Below are 17743 nucleotides of genomic sequence, written 5' to 3'. Positions count from 1 at the left end.
TTTTTTGCTTTTTTTCTAAGTTTTTATTTTTTTCTTACATTTAACTCTGATTTATTGTGGGGTAAAGCATGTTATAGTGTTCCAGCTTCACTTTTTTTCTGAATGGCTATCCAGTTGTCCCAAGATCATTTGTTGAATAATTCATTTTCCCCCATTTGAAATGACACCTTTTCATATACTAAAGTCCCAAGTCTCTTAGTTATAAAACAGTAATAAACCCTTGAAACAGGCATTTTCCTAAAATATATTTTGTTTAAATAAGACAGTTTTCAAGATTAAATAAATTAGAGGGGATAAATGTTAATTTTAGCCTTAGTTTTATCCAATAGGTATTGTTTCAAATGTATGTAATTGGATCAGAAATTCAGCAGTTAGAAAAGCTGAGTCATCATTGTATATAAATGGCTGCTATTGGTGCCAAAATTATATATTGAATAACAGGGATGTCCTCTGGCATTCATTACAGGATGTTAAAATTGAGACACACACATGGCCAGACCAGTGAATTAAGTGCCTCCTCTAATGAAGGGTATAATGTTAAAGCATTACTATCTTCAGTGTAAGGATGGACTAACCAGGGAGAAGTCACCAACCTCCAGTATAAGATTATTTTATTTAAATATTATTTTATGAATTCTGTTGGCAAATATAAACTGCTTTGAATCTTGATGTCTCCTAATAAAGATTACCTTCACTTTTGTCCTTCCTGCTTAATTTTTAAAAGCCTATTCTGTTTTAAAGAGTTTCATTTGCTGGGACCAGATTTCTTGGATTGCTGCCACATGTCCTTCTCTCTGTGCACCCCCCCCCATCCCCACTTTTTTTCTTTAAAAGGAAAATATCTGGTTTATATCATGAAGAACTTTTAAAAGCAGTAAGGAGAGAGTAGAATTATATGAGTATTTAATCATATATATAATAATATGAGTGAAGGGGTTAATCTTTAATTGTATAAATTCTAAAAAATGTTTTAAATGACACTAGATAGGACATAGGCCTCAAAACAACAAAAAGTTGAAATATATTATTTTGGTTTTGTTTCTGTAAACACACTATATGGGGAGGGTGAGGGAGGGAAAGGAAACCCTAACAGATTTTCAGTTCTTGTTAACCATACTACACCATCACATAAGGTACAGGATTCTAGAGTCACTGTGTCAAATGTCAGAAAACTATTTCTCAATTATTTGAGCTTCTGTAAAATATAATATGGGCAAGATTGATGACATCCTGTAAATAAAAAAAAAACAACTTAATTTAAGGCAAACTTACAAACAAAATGAGTTTCTCTAAAATTACTTAACCACAGAGAAAACATGCCCTGTAGTGCTGTCTCTTGTGAATTTAGTTTTTATTTTTCATAAATTTACATTCTAACCGTGAGGTGTTGTTTTAGATGTAATAATAATTACACTTTTTCTAGTTTAAGACACCTAGGTGGAAGTACTGCTTTTTCATTTTCTGATGATGCACAGGGATTGATATTTGGGTTGGTTGAGTTTTAGATGTACAAACACACTGGTCTTATTTTGTATCACTGATGATCCACAGGGTTGGCTATGTGCTGAACTTTCTGTTCTAGACTTTCTGCCAAGTACTTTATGCAAAACTCTGGTTTTAGTGAAACAGGTTTTATTGTTTTTAGTCAGAGTTGTATTATAAGCTGTTGTTAGCTATGCAATGCTAACAGAAGAGTTGGTATGTATATACAGCCATGAAAACAAACCATCAAAACAAGCCTGTCTCTGTTCGACTGGTTGTTTTTCCCTCCCATTCCTTTAGCCTCAGTTCATTTTGTTTACTGCCAAAGGCCTGAGATGGTGTAATTTTCTTTTCTAGGAACTTGGCATTAGAATTCCTCGACCACTAGGACAGGGACCAAGCAGATTCATCCCAGAAAAGGAGGTACGTTGTTTGTGAAAGTACATGGTGAACTGTATGCTTTTAAGGAAGAGCTTTCATGACCCACATCTTGGCATCTGAAGAACTGTTGGTCAACAACATGTTTTAGTCAGAGTTGGTTGCAGTTAATCATGCTTTGGCAGTGAATCTGTGGGAATAAAAAGCTGTTGTACTTGTGTTGATTTCTAGTATTTCATGATGTATTTTTAACACCCATATTTAATCAAGTAAAGCCAAGATTTGTTTTTGACCAGTGATACAACATCTGCTTATATTTAGATGTTGTTTAGGTGTGCTCATAACCTGAGTTACTTAGTCTTGACCATCTCCACAGGCTGATATCAGTGCTAGATTGGATCTTTAATTCTATATATGTATAAAAGCATCTATGCTTTATTTTCATAAGGACTGTATGCTATTAGTTAATTTTAGTTCTCCTTAAATTGAGTGAGAGTAGGCGGTTTTGTAAAGAAAGGCTTTAGTGTCTGTTTGCAAGCTCTACAAATTTGATAATCTAAATCTGCTTCTTTATCTGGATTCTGGCCAACTCTGCAAGCAGCCTATCTAGATGGCCTTTAATGTTCAGCCTTTGTTGTTTATCCCCTACTATATAATATGTAACTGTTTATTCTTCTGTATCTTTCAACCAGTTGAGTTTAAATTTGTAACCCCTCTTTCTTAAGCCAAATTTAATCTGCTTCTAAATCATACTTAGAGTGTAGCCCATGTATATTTTCTTCCCTTAACACCAATTTACAATTTCAGTAACCATGGTTTTTCTCTCATTTATACAGATCCTCCAAGTGGGGAGTGAAGACGCACAGATGCATGCTTTATTTGCAGATTCTTTTGCTGCTTTGGGCCGTTTGGATAACATTACGTTAGTGATGGTTTTCCACCCACAATATTTAGAAAGTTTCTTAAAAACTCAACACTATCTACTGCAAATGGATGGGCCGTTACCCCTACATTATCGTCACTACATTGGAATAATGGTTTGTAAACATTCAGTGAAAAATTCTTTTTGCCTATTTTAAGAGACAGTTAATGCTTTAAACACAGGGATAAATACTTAGATTATGATATATAATGATTCCTGTTGCACAGTCTCTGTTTTTCCTATTTTTAAATAAGTATGCTCTCAAGTATGACAGAAAAAGAAACAAGTATTTATACATTGCTGAGAACCATTCTTCATTAAATAAGTAGAACACAAGTTCTGTTTCATTATTATAAATAGTTCACATTGACATAAGTGGTGCTTCCTGTTCAAGATGTAAATAATATTCCATTATTTTATGATTGGCACCTTAATTGAAGTTTCTTCTTAATCTGAAGTTCTAAAAGTATATAGATAAAATGTCTAAAGTTCAAATACTTTTATCAGATATTTTGTTTGTTCTTGGAATATTTCTAAGGTTCTTACAGTATTTGAATTTTTAAAATGTTTATATAAAAACTGCATTTCTGTAGTTTATGGAAAATTTGAAAACATACTAATAAACTTAGCTCTTTTGCATGTTGTAAATAAAAAGGATATGTAGTTCAAGGTTTTAATATTTATAATTAGAATAATCTTTTTGTTTTAAGGCTGCGGCAAGACATCAGTGCTCCTACTTAGTGAACCTGCATGTAAATGATTTCCTTCATGTTGGTGGGGACCCCAAGTGGCTCAATGGTTTAGAGAATGCTCCTCAAAAACTACAGAATTTAGGAGAACTTAACAAAGTGTTAGCCCATAGACCTTGGCTTATTACCAAAGAACACATTGAGGTAAGCAGTGGGGTAATATATCTTGGGAGTCATTCAGACTTTTTTAGAGCAGTTTTAGTATTACAGAAAAATTGCACAGAAAGTACAGAGTTCCTATTTTCTACCCCCTGAATCTCTTCCCACAGATGCACATTTTCTTCTGTTACAGCATTTCTGTGGTACATTTGCTGTAATTGATACATTACTAGTAACTCTGTAGTTCACATTAGGGTTCAGTCTTTGCATTGTATCATTCTACACGTTTTGACAAATGCCTAATGTCACGCATCCATTACAATATCATATGGAATAGTTAGTACCCTAAAAATGCCCTGTGTTCCACCTGTTCATCCCTTTCCCCACCCCTTTCCCCTTCCCCTAAACCCCTGCAACCACTCATCTTTTTATTGTTTCTATATAGTTTTGCCTTTTCCAGAATGTCATACAGCTGGAATCATATAAAAGTATGTAGCTTTTCAGACTGGCTTCTTTCATCTAGCAACATCCATTTAAGGCTTCTTCATGCTTTTTCATGACTTGATAGTTCATTTCTTTTTATCACTGAATAATTCTCTATTGTATAGTTATGCCATAGTTTGTTTATCCATTCACCTATTGAAGGACATCGCACATAATTAGGTGTGCGATTTGTGGATAATATGGTAAGCCTACGTCTACCTTTGTAAGAAACTGTAAAACTCTTCCAAAGGGCGGTATCAGTTTGCATTCCCACCAGCAATGAAGCAGCATTCCTGTTGCCCCACATCTGGGCCAGCATTGGTGTCAGTGTTTTGGATTTCAGCCATTCTGATAAGTGTGAAGTGGCATCTCATTGTTATGCATCTTTATGTTACGTTTTAAATGCCATGTTAAGCTAGTTCTGGTTCTATTTATTAATAGAGGTAATAGAGTAAAAGTAGATTGATGTTCTCTAAAATTGTCTACCATGCACTATAAATTCTTAGAGATGCATCTTTTGGTCTTATCTATTTCATAGAATAGATACTATTAGATAATTAAAGATATTATCAAGAAGATATAAGATTTGAATATATTAATACAATGCCTATTATATATTGTCAAGTAAGGAAAAATTATACAAGATTACAAAATAGATAATGAAGCAGAAGCGACATAGAATTTATGTATAACTTTTTGATGATTTAGGAATATTTAATCAAGTTGTTCAAGCCACTGTCTTAAAAATTCCTTGAGGAGGCCTTATAATAAACAAAGCACACGCATTTCACACAGCAGCTTCTACTTTTAAACACAAATTTATTACATTTGCTTTGAGATTTTGAACTAACAACACAGTAATTCATTCATAATCCAGCATCTGAAATACAGCAACCACTTTTAAGCAAAATGCATTCTCTCACATTTTAATTCAGTATTTCAGAAAATCAAAATAATAGTGAATGTCTTAACAGATTATGTTAAGTTCTATTTGTGAATGCATATTCATAAAAATTAGCAAATTCTGGGTTCTACATGTTTCAAATGATAATTTTATGCTAGGCTTTGTATGGTGACTCATGTTTTCAATAAATTAAATACTAAAATTAACTGTATACTTTTACCACACCCCGGTACAAAAATATATTCTTTTTTTTTCCCCCTAAGGGACTTTTAAAAGCTGAAGAGCACAGCTGGTCCCTTGCGGAATTGGTACATGCAGTAGTTTTACTCACACACTATCATTCTCTTGCCTCATTCACATTCGGCTGTGGAATCAGTCCAGAAATTCATTGTGATGGTGGCCACACATTCAGACCTCCTTCTGTTAGCAACTACTGCATCTGTGACATTACAAATGGCAATCACAGTGTGGATGAGATGCCGGTCAACTCAGCAGAAAATGTTTCTGTAAGTATTATTTGTCATGAGATTGTCATAAAACTAATCACAATAATTGCTGTTATATTATTTCTTCAGTTGGCTTCTTAGAAAAACCCACCCGGTTAAGACTGTGGAGATATTGGGCCCCTATATCTATTCATTCAGTAGGGTTTTATTGACTGCCTCACATGCTCATCACTCGTCTAGGTGATATACAACATTTTACAAAAGTGATGTACGAAACTCTAAGACTCTCTTAGGAGTTTACACTTAGATAATTTTAAGATCAGGAGCCAACAGCATGTGTCCTGTCAGGACCAAATAATATTGATTGGCTACTACAGTGACATGAGGGAAGGCTGAAAATAGTGTGGCCTGGTGGTGGAGACTTTTTGTGCCAATCACATTATTCTCTTTTGCACAAAATAAACAGCCTGGCTTCTTAATTTTTTATCTTTCAGAAGGCTTGATCTAGAAATTTCTCTCTTCAAAATTCTTCTTCATGTTTAACTTTGCACCAATATAGAAGGTGACATCAGGTGAATGTAAATGTGTTAAAATGCTTTTACCTCTATTCCTTCTCTTCCTGGCTTTTATATATTCTCAGTTTTGTTACTCCTTTGAAACAGAGTAGGTTCAGTTTTCTATAAGCAAATTTTAATTCCTATATATAATGAATCAAAATCTCCTCCTGCATTCTTTTGTTGTAGCGAAAAAGCAAGGGTTTATTTTATGCTTCAAAAATAAATTTTAGAAGCAGTACCACAGCCATCTGAATGCTTTACATGCATTTTCTGAGTTATATTATCCCTTTGAAATAGATTTGACAGGTTGAATTGCCTTTAATTTATATATTTGACTTCGGGAAAGTTACTGAATCTTAGTTCTTTCATATCTAAATAAAAGTAAAACACAAAGTTATTGTGAGGTTTAAATGAAATGTCTCTAAAGAAGTAAAATGCCAAGTACAGCACTTAGCATTTGTCAGGTGCTAAATAAGAGGCAGCATTTACATATGGTGAAATTAGCACAAGAAAGAATAATTTTCCCAAGGTTGATCATAGGACTGGACCATCAGTTTCACCCTCCTTTGAGCTGCCTAGATTCATGTTATAGGCCTGCATATGGCCACTGATTATTTTTCAAAGCTTGGCAGTCAGAAGAGGATCCAAGAGAGAGTATTCAGTTGCTAGAATGCTAGGAGATGGACTCTTATCCTTGCTACCAATAATTTAGTACAAGGCTAAAGAAAAAAGTACTTGATTGTTTCTAGTTCTCCTTCTATTAAAAGAATGAATAGTGAAAGAAGATAATTTTTATTTCTCTGATAAGCTTCCTATTCCCAGGTAAGTTGGATACTTTTAGAAGGTTTATGGCCCACACTGATGACACTTTGATAGTGAACTGATATGGCTTGTTCTTTAGGTACATATCCAGTATCTGACTCAGCTCTTCAGATACAAATGGTAACAAACAAACAAGAATTTTCCCTCCCTCCCAACCCTGGAAACTACTTACTCATTTTTTTACTGTCTCCATAGTTTTGTCTTTTCCAGAATGTTATATAGTTGGAATCATACAGTAGGTAGCCTTTTCAGATTGGCTTCTTTCACTTAGTAATATGCATTTAAATTTCTTCCATGTCTGTTCATGGCTTGATACCTAATTTCTTTTTAGCACTGAATAATTTTTCATTTTCTGGATGTACCAACATTTCTTTATTCCAGTAGCTACTGAAGGACACATTGGTTGCTTCTAAGTGTTGGTGTATTATTCTGTTCTCATGCTGCTAATAAAGACGTACCCAAGACTGGGTAATTTATAAAGGGGAAAAAAAAAAAAGTTTTCTTGCACAGTTTTAACATTTTAATATTAAAATGAAATGCCATATTTTTTTTTAATCCCAACTTTGGCAGATCAGTGAAGGAACAAAGAAACCTACTTTGTTTCCTTTCCCTCTTATTTCAATATAATTTATCAAGAATTATCTTTCCTAAGAATACTTAAAATTTGGGCTCTTTAAGAGGAGAATAGGTAAACAAAATAAATTAGTGACAGATAATGTGAGTTGACAGAGATCTTTTTTAAACTTTGAGTCATCCTATCATGAAACCTAATCCTTTTCAGCTCATTTTTTATTTGGTTACTGACTCTATGTCAGGAATAACTGGGGAAAATGTATGCATGCACCACAAGAATCTTCAGTATCGTCATAGAAACACTTCCCATCATGAAAGTCTTAGAGAAAGGGCTTAATACTGGGCATTTCAGTATAACTGTTTGGATCAAAAGAAAATGTAAAGCACAAGTGATATAGATTGTCTCTTAATATAGAATTATCCTGACAGTCATTCTCCAGCAAGTATTTCTTGAATATCTACTATGTACCAAGTACTATGCTAGGCTTGGGATATATACAAGTAAACCAAACAGATTTCCTACCTTTATGAAGGTTTGGTCTGGGAAGGGAGCCTGCATTAAATCAATATCATGCAAATAACAATTATAAATTATGATTGGTCCTCTGAAGGAAAGAGGAGAGGGTTGTGTTAGAATAATTGGAGCTTGTGGGGTAAATGACAGTGTTTAGAAGGATATAAGCTGCTACCTGAAGGATCAATGGGTGGAAGCCAGGAAGAATGGAAGATAGAGGTCTTAAAAACATTCCTGGCAAAATAAATTTATAAGGGGGGAAACATTAATTTTTGTATGTATACATTGAGATTTGAGATTAAGACTTTTTTTTCTCTTTTTGAGACAAAGTCTCTCTCTGTTGTCCAGGCTGAATACAGTGGCACCATCACAGCTCACTGCAGCCTTGAACTCCTCCTGGGCTCAAGTGATTCTCCTGCCTTGGTCTCCCAAAATGCTGGGATTGCAGGCATGAGCCACTAGCCCAACCCAGACTTCTTAATATATTCATTTTATAAGAAAGGTATAAATTGCATAGATTTGATCTAGCTTTTGTAGCTAGAATGAAGCAGGGTATAGAAGTATAACCGGTTTGACTAGTGCAAAACCACTTGGCCAGTCCTTTGTTAGACCCATTACTCTACGTGTGACACTGCTCTAGTCATCCCAGCAAGTGACAGCTGCCAGATCCATTTGCAGAGGTCAGGTGGCCAACTCCAGCCATGTCAAGACATCTTTCATGTTTAATTGGTAAATTGTAGAAATCTAATTATTAAAGATGATAGACACATTGACAATATGTATGCCCAGTGTACACAGTTGATGCAAAATCATTTATACTTTGTATATCTTATTTATTTAAAGATTAAGCAAGTAGAAGTTATCTTATGCAGTTGTTTTAAATTGACAAGTAGTTTAAAACAGCATAAATAGTAATGACATTATTGCTAATTTTATAAGGTAAAAGCATTAGAATGTGTTCTTAAAATCATTTTTTTCCTTATATTTTAAAATCTGCATGTCTGTATTCCTAATAGGCCAAAATAGTTTTTTATTCATTCATGTACATTAAAATTATAAGAATATTTTCCCTATATTCTACTAAGATACAAATTCTGGCCAGGTGCAGTGGCTCACGCCTGTAATCCCAGCACTTTGGAAGGCCGAGGCGGGCAGATCACAAGGTCAGGAGATCGAGACCATCCTGGCTAACACAGTGAAACGCCGTCTCTACTAAAAAACACAAAAAAATTAGCCACGCATGGTGGCAGGCACCTGTAGTCCCAGCTACTCGGGAGGCCAAAGCAGGAGAATGGCGTGAACCCGGGAGGCGGAGCTTGCAGTGAGCCGAGATCACACCACTGCTCTCCAGCCTGGGCAACAGAGAAAAAAGATATAAATTCTTATGAGACAGACTTAAAAGATAATTCATATATATTCTATGTCTGCCACGTGTAACATTAATTGTATTTTTTCTTCAGGTAAGTGATTCTTTCTTTGAGGTTGAAGCCCTCATGGAAAAGATGAGGCAGTTACAGGAATGTCGAGATGAAGAAGAGGCAAGTCAGGAAGAGATGGCTTCACGTTTTGAAATAGAAAAAAGAGAGAGTATGTTTGTCTTCTCTTCAGGTAAGAACAACCATTATATAGTCAATATAATTATTGAAAACTCAACTTTTTATTTAGAGAATTTAAATAACTTTTAAAGCATCAATCTAAATATGTCCTTCCTTTTAGAGAGACTATTGCATAGGTATTCCTATTTACAAATTTTTAAAGCAAGCAACTAAGAAAAGGTCATAAGTGAAAACAGCCTAGACTAAGGGGGAGGACATTTAATTTGGATTCTGGCACTAAAATTACTTCTAATAAGCTTTGTGAACTTGGCTAAGTCACTTAACATATGAGTGCCCTCTTTTTTCTCATTTTTTTTTTTTTTTAAGAAACAGGTTCTTGCTTTGTTGCCGGGCTGGAGTGCAGTGGCGTGATTGTAGCTCACTGTAACCTCAGACTCCTAGGCTCAAGCGATCATCCTGCCTCAGCTTCCTGAGTAGCCAAGACTACAGACACATGCTACCACACCTAGTTAATTTTTAAATTTTTTTTTGTAGAGATGGGGTCTTGCTATATTGCCCACGCTTCTCTAATATGAGGAAATAGTCCTGAGATTGCTTCCAGAGTTAAAATTCTGTGATTTTTTTGGGCACGGCAGTTTGTACCTGTAGTACCGGCTACTCAAGAAGCTGAGGTGGGAGGATCACCTTGAAGCCAGGCGTTCCAGACTAGTTTGGGCAACATGGCAAGACTCCCATCTCTAAAAAAACAACAACAAAAATTATATGATTTGTGAAAAGGAGATATTTATTAAAGTACCAACAACCTAAATCCTCTATGTTTAACCTTTATCTATATGCAGGCTACAGGAGATAATATATAAACCAGGTAATTTAAAGGAGAAAAAGTTTATAAAGTGTCTCCAGATGTATTTTGACAATATAACAGAGTGGGAGAAAGAGCACCGAGTTTCTTAATAGCAAAGAAACAATCAAATTTGTTTAAATGGAGGTTGGATGTTCACTTTTTTTTCTTCCAGGAAAAATTTTTGTTTCCATGCCTAAAGATGTAGAGTTGTCATCTAATGCTACACTTACATGAAACTATAATCTCATCAACTCCTAAACATGATGATAGTCCAGAAAATCTTAGGCACAGTGCAGGCAGCACTGTAAAAATGTTAATCCATGGGATTTTCTTTGATCATGTTACATATTATATGTCATTAATATTCAACAAAAATAATCTAAGTGCTAAATTTTGGAGCATAGCTGATTTTTATAGTTATCTTAAAAATTATCCAAAAGTATGTTCATGCTTTGAATAAGTCAAACCTAATACATATAAATTGGAATGGGAGGAGAGAGAAAGGGTCTATGAAAGAGGCAATAAAAGGCATAGAGAATTCAACTGTGAGTTCTCATTTTATAACGGAGAATCTCCTTTTACTACATTGTATTTACTAGCAAGTAAACTACTTTGTATAATTGTAAGACTACTTTGGTTGATGTTGGTTACTCAGTATCAGAGAAAGGGTTATGCCATTTTTACTTGCTTTGGGTAAAATCAATTTTAACTAGCATCCTATTTTTAAAAACCTTTCAATGGCCTTTTTTCCCAGATGATGAAGAAGTTACACCAGCAAGAGATGTATCTCGTCATTTTGAGGATACTAGTTATGGCTATAAAGATTTCTCTAGACATGGGATGCATGTTCCAACATTTCGTGTCCAGGTAAAATTGCAACTTGTATGCACATGATTGACTAGAAATATCTCAGTCTGACTTAAAATACAAAAGAGCCACTTAGATTTGAGAACTATGCTAAGTGCTTTGCAGGCAGTATCTCTTGTTGTTTCAGAATAAAAGGTGAAAGACTGTTTCTAATCCATCCATGGAATCATACTGTAGTTTCAATGTATGTATATCTTAAAAATTTTATTGTGTAAATATTTAAATATGTAAGTATTTAATTCAGATGAGTTGATACTCCCAGCATTCCCAAATATTGTTAGGGGCCAATGTTAAATAATAACTATTTTACCAGAATTATGAAAATATTTGAGAACCATAAGATTTTGTTTCTTTGCTCAAGAAACTAAGGGGCCTGGCACAATGGCTCCCGCCTGTGATCGCAGCACCTTGGGAGGCTGAGGTAGGTGGACTGCCTGAGCCGAGGCGTTCCACGACCAGCCTGGCCAACAAGGGGAAACCCTGTCTCCACAAAAAAAATAAAAAATAAAATAAAATTAGCCAGGTGTGATGGCGTGTACCTGTGGTCCCATCTACTCAGGAGGCTGAGGTGGGAAGATCACTTGAGCCTGGAAGGTTGAGGCTGCGGTGAGTTGTGATGGAGCCACTGCACTCCAGCCTGGGTGACAGAGTGGGATCCTGTCTCAAAAAATAAAAATAAATAAACTAAGGGGCAAAATTTAGGCACCAGGAAGAGTTATAGAATAATTATACAATAGATTAGAAATTGAAGACATCATGTGGACTGGAAATTTTTTATGGAGGGACATTAGGATTTGAAGAATTTGGATGGCAAAAAGGGTATTGTAAGTAGAGGAGACTAGACAATAATTAAGCTTAGGTTGAGGGATAGAGTGAAGGAAGGAATTATAAAGAGATTGGTTGGCTGCTGAGAGCTTCAAGCTAAAGATTCCTACTTCTGATTAGTGGTGTATGTTTAAAATTGGTTAGGTGTGCCTTAAATGCCAAAGCAGTTTACATTAGATTATGTGGGGTTTGTAGGCTTTGACCAGCGTGATGGCATACTATCAAAGAGGTGTTTTTAGGAAAGCAACAAAGAAGTAGGGGTTTATTAAGTTAAGTTTTGTTTCAGGTGGAAAGAAAGGAGGCAAGGAGATTTAATATAGGAAAACTAATTAGGAGACTCAGTTAATAGGGCTAAAAGGCAGAAGTGCGGGTAGGAGAAGGAATGGGTGATGGATGTGTTGAATTAAAAATTCACAAAATTTGGCCAGATCTGGTGGCTCCCACGTGTAATCCCAGCTCTTTGAGAGACCAAGATGGGAAAATCACTGAGGCCAAGCATTCAAGACTAGCATGGGCAGCAAAACAAGACCCTATCTCTACAAATAATTTTTAAAAGTAGCCAAACAAGGTGGCCTGTGCCTGTACTTCCAGTTACTCAGGAGGCTGAGGCAGGGAGGATCGCTTGAGCCCAGGTATTGGAGGCCGCAGTGAGCTGTGATCATACCATTGCACTCTAGCCTGGACAACAGAGTGAGACCTTGTCTCTTAAAACACACACACACACTCATAATTTGAAGACCATTTGAATGGCTGCAGCAATGGAAAAGGAGAGGGGACTCCCAAGCTGGTCACATCTGGGGGCTGAGTGGAGAGAGAGTGAAAGAGATAAAGGCCGATGTGTAAGGGGAAGAGACTATTAGTTTTTTTTTTTTTTTTTTTTTTGAGATGAGACTATTAGTTTTTAAACTCACTGGGTTATAAAACACAACCTTTTGCATGTTGAAGTATGGGAATTGAAAAAAGATTGGAGTGCAAGTGAAGCTGGGAGTTAGGGATAAAAGCCAGTTGGATTGTCAGCCAAATGACAATGATTTTTACCATGCTACAGAGCTATAGATACAGAACTGTACTTGACCACATTTATTCACATTTGTTCTATTCCCTGTATTTAGGACTATTGCTGGGAAGATCATGGTTATTCTTTGGTAAATCGCCTTTATCCAGATGTGGGACAGTTGATTGATGAAAAATTTCACATTGCTTACAATCTTACTTATAATACAATGGCAATGCACAAAGATGTTGATACCTCAATGCTTAGACGGGCAATTTGGAACTATATTCACTGCATGTTTGGAATAAGGTTAGTCGTCTTTCTGTGTTTATAAAGAGATGTTTTCCTCTGGGCCAAATTATTCAAGTGCTTGGAGCACACATGCACATAGACACACACATAATCAAAACCCATCCCCTCCCCAATAACTTATTTTTATGCTATTTATGCTTGAAAGAACCACTTTATTGCAGCTTAGTTTTTTCTTCTCTTTCCTAGCTAGGCAGGAGGGAGAGTTAGGGACCTTGACAAGAATTGAATGACAGCTGCCTCCAGGAAAGGGAGGACAAGCAAGCTGGTCCTAGAACAAAGTTTGTCACTGAACACCTTTAGTATCTTTTCTCTTCATATAATCTGTCTCTTGATACATTTATGTTTTAATCTATCTCTTGATACGTTTATGTTTCTACCTCCTTGGAAACCAGTACCCTTATATTGCCCCTCTGGCTGTTCTTAGGCTCCTTCTGAGGAGTACTTGCTCTCATAATACGTAATCAAAATGGGAAACTTTCATGTCCTTGCTTTTAGGTTTTCAGCCATGTTACTATGTTATATTGAAAATGCAGTCATTGTATACCACCTTCTCACACATGCACACAAACTCTGAGCTACAGTGCTTACTAGTTAACTATTTTCGCTGTAAAATCAGGCTTTCTATTCATTTTATCAGAGACTCTGGTCAAAACCTACAAACCCTATTTAATCTACTCTAAACAGATCTGGCATTTGAAGTACATCTGACCAACTTTAAACTAATTTCCCACTAATCAGTAGCCAGACTATTGACTTTAGCCTCCTGAATGGTTGTAAAACCAGCTTTGCAAGACCTTTCTCCCCTTTCCACTGAAAACTCAATAGGAGACTTCAGTGCCTATGTGATTGGAAATCCATTACCCAGTGGAGCAACGCAGACAACTGGTGCATGCAGCCATCTTGGCTTAAAGCAGGAGAGGCTCTCCTAAGTATAGACCATCCTTCTCCTCGCAGCCCCTGCCTTTTTTCCCATTTGACCCCAGAAACTCCTAGAAACATGAGTAAAGTAATTCTAATTATTTTTATTTATACAAGTAAATTTCTATGTATATATAGAGATATCTCTATATAGAGAGAAAGTACTAGTACCAATAACAAAGGTAATTAGTTTGTTTCTTAATTTCGATAATACTCAAAATCTGTTTTCAGAATTTCTTCAGCCAGGCGTGGGGGCTCACGCCCATAATCCCAGCACTTTGGGAAGCCAAGGCGGGCGGATCACTTGAGGTCAGGAGTTTTAGACTAGCCTGGCCAATATGGTGATACCCTGTCTCTACTAAAAATACAAAAATTGGCTGGGCATGGTGGCACACACTTCTCGGGAGGCTGAGGCGAGAGAATCGCTTGAACCCAGGAAGCAGAGGTTGCAATAAGCCAAAATAGCACCACTGCACTCCAGCCTGGGCAACAGGGCAAGACTCCGTCTCAATAATAGTTTGTTCCTCAGTGTGGCTGCATGTTCATGATTGCAGATATACACTATTGCTTGGTAGCCAGTGCTATGTTAATATTATCAGCTTTCAGGAATGATTTACTTGGGTAGTAGAAAAAATGTTATGTTACTCTCCCTAAGTACTCTGTTTCTTATCCCTTTATACTCATCCACCTGCAGTTGTAAAGCTGTATCATTTTGGGGGACAGCTGCCTACACAAACAGAGAAAAAATACAGTATTAACTATTGATGTGTATACTTTTGTAAGATGAAAACAGGTTATACACTGAAAATATCATAATCCTCATTATGTCTTTCAACAGATATGATGATTATGACTATGGTGAAATTAACCAGCTATTGGATCGTAGCTTTAAAGTTTATATCAAAACTGTTGTTTGCACTCCTGAAAAGGTTACCAAAAGAATGTATGATAGCTTCTGGAGGCAGTTCAAGCACTCTGAGAAGGTATGTGCCTATTGTGGCTTGTTTACTCTGTAACTTAGCAATGATTCGTAGTCTCCTTCACCTAACCTAATGGTGCTGAAACCCTTTCCATCACCCCTACCAACCCAAAGAAAAACATTCCAGGACAGCTGTCTCAGGTACCCCTTCAGAAGGGAACCTGATTATGGTGATAGAGTAAAAGAATAAAGACAGGGAGCACAGGTGGGCTGGCCCGTCTTCAGAAGTGCTGGCATGGCTGTCAGCACATAGAAGACTGTTTTATAAAAGCTGTGTATATGTAGAAGTGTCTGTTCTCTTTGAAACATCTTTATAGAAATTACTGAATAATGATTTGGCAGGGGAAGTTGGTATTCTGATAAAACAGTGTCTAGATTTTCTGACATGTAACAAACCTCCAAGAAATATGATAAAATATAAATGAAAGCTCAATCTATCCAAAAAGAATATTAGGCCGGGTACGGTGGCTCACACCTGTAATCCCAGCACTTTGGGAGGCCAAGGCAGGCGGATCACTTCAGGTCAGGAGTTCAAGACCAGCGTGTCCAACATGGTGATACTAAAAATACCAAAAAATTAGTTGGGCATGGTGGCATGCCCCTGTAGTCCCAGCTACATGGGAAGCTGAGGCATGAGAATCGCTTGAACCCAGGAGGTGGAGGTTGCAGTGAGCCGAGATCGTGCCACTGCACCCGAGCCTGGGAAAGAGTGAAACTGTGCATCAAAAAAAAAAAAAAAGATAGCTGTTGTTTTGAGAAATTTATAATCTGTTCAACGAACCCAAGGCTAAGTTATTCTGTACTACATAGGAAGTGTAGGAAGTGTACTTATTTTATGTGTTCATTAGATTCACTGAAAAACTGATTGCGAATGCTTGTAACCCTTCCTTATATGATGTTGTATTTTATATTCAGGTTCATGTTAATCTGCTTCTTATAGAAGCTAGGATGCAAGCAGAACTCCTTTACGCTCTGAGAGCCATTACCCGCTATATGACCTGATGACTTTCCTTCATTAAAGATGATTCTGGAATGATCAGCAGATATAGTCTACAAGGGGGAAGGTACTAAGCCCCAGGACCAATGGTAGACAAAATAATTCAGAAATCCATTGTGCCATGATTCCTTTAGTTTCTGCTATTTTTCTGTGGAAAACCACTGCTGGCACAAGCAGTGACTGTTTGGCAGCTTCACGTTTAGAGCTGTGAAGACAGGCTGCCATTCACAGTATTTTGCTTTTTGACAGTACAAGATGCTGTGTAACTGTTTTAATACAGCAAACAGTAACTCTCCAAATCCTGTTGCTTTTTTGTTAAATAAGATAACAAGAATTGGAGCATGCAAAGAATGGGACTTGGATAATGACTTAAGCTTTATATGTAAAGAATTTTAGAAGATCTTGGTGCTGCTATTCCTGCTGGAGGAATGAATAGATGGCTGTTTCAGTTAAGCTATTAGTAATAAAAGTGAACATTGCTACTATCTGAGCCTACATACATAACTTGTGTGATTTCAAATTAAACTTGCATTATGTGTTAATTTTCTTGCATCTAAAAAAGCATAGAATTCCTACTCACACAGCTCAGCAACAACCATTTTGATGGTAACAGTTAATTAATTTCTTTCATTAGTTTTTTAAATTCAGGGTTCTGGATATTAAATTACAATGGCATTCTTAAAGATTTTCTTCAAAAAGCAATCCTAAATGAAAGTGTGTAAATTATAAGAAGCTGGCGATCTTTTGATATGCTGTTTCACAGGATCCTGACACTGGAGGGCAGCTGTCTTGTGCAGTAGTTGTGTTTCCAGCACCAAAGTTGTGGGACATGTTGCTGTAGACTGCTGCGCAGTCCTGGGTGCATTCTGTCTCTCTCCCTCTGCCTGCGTCCTGGTCCCCACTTTAAAGGTTGTGCAGCTCCTTAAATAATAAAGCTGGAAAATATTTTTAGTCGGGTTATCAAATTTGATTTACAAAAACGCTAACTTTGTTTGAAATGCAAACAGGTTTGAAAATATGTATTAAGTACTTTGTATTCTGGAGGCGTGAATTGCTTTTGAAGTCTGTCAGTATTACTGGTATTTTTAAATAAAGAAGAATTTTTCTCCAATTTTATTTGCTGTCTCAAGCTCTTAAAAAATCATGACTTCACTATTAGTAATAATTTTGAGTATCTACTTTCATAAGCCAAGTACATTCACACTTAAATGGCAAAAAACACTTGAAGCCATTTTGAAACATACAAAGAGGAGTGGACTTTCTTTAGAATCTTATCTAAGACCATTTTTATCTTGGAAATGACTGGTGTGGCCCTATGCCTGCTCTCTTTTGAACTGTTTTAGAGTTCCAGTAGAATTTTAAGAATTACTAGAAAGAGGGATGCATTAGGGAGAGACTACAGAACAAAAAATGACACTCAGACAAGTAGAAATAGCTCTAAGTTTAACTGAAGCTGTTGTGATAACTCTGTTACTCCTCAAAACATTTATTGAGCTCAATCTAGTGCCTGCCTACAAATGTA

The 17743-nt window shown here is 36.3% G+C and overlaps 1 protein-coding gene across 2 annotated transcripts in view; it reads left to right on the top strand.

Moving 5' to 3' along the window:
- Positions 1-17332, top strand: part of SESN1 (sestrin 1) — a 105878-nt gene extending 88546 nt beyond the window's left edge. For both annotated transcript variants that reach the window (XM_054490022.2, XM_054490025.2), the window contains exons 2-10: positions 1840-1905; positions 2697-2897; positions 3493-3675; positions 5281-5523; positions 9390-9537; positions 11084-11196; positions 13134-13324; positions 15084-15228; positions 16140-17332. In XM_054490022.2, coding sequence (XP_054345997.1) covers positions 1840-1905; positions 2697-2897; positions 3493-3675; positions 5281-5523; positions 9390-9537; positions 11084-11196; positions 13134-13324; positions 15084-15228; positions 16140-16226 — 1377 coding nt within the window. In that variant the 3' untranslated portion in view covers positions 16227-17332. The remainder of the gene's footprint in view (positions 1-1839; positions 1906-2696; positions 2898-3492; positions 3676-5280; positions 5524-9389; positions 9538-11083; positions 11197-13133; positions 13325-15083; positions 15229-16139) is intronic.
- Positions 17333-17743: the final 411 nt, after the last annotated feature.

This window comes from Pongo pygmaeus, chromosome 5, assembly GCF_028885625.2.
Source record: "Pongo pygmaeus isolate AG05252 chromosome 5, NHGRI_mPonPyg2-v2.0_pri, whole genome shotgun sequence".
In the NCBI taxonomy this organism is placed as follows: Eukaryota; Metazoa; Chordata; class Mammalia; order Primates; family Hominidae; genus Pongo; species Pongo pygmaeus.
Note: the sequence above shows the minus strand (reverse complement) of the source record. Positions and strands in the feature narration are given on the sequence as shown.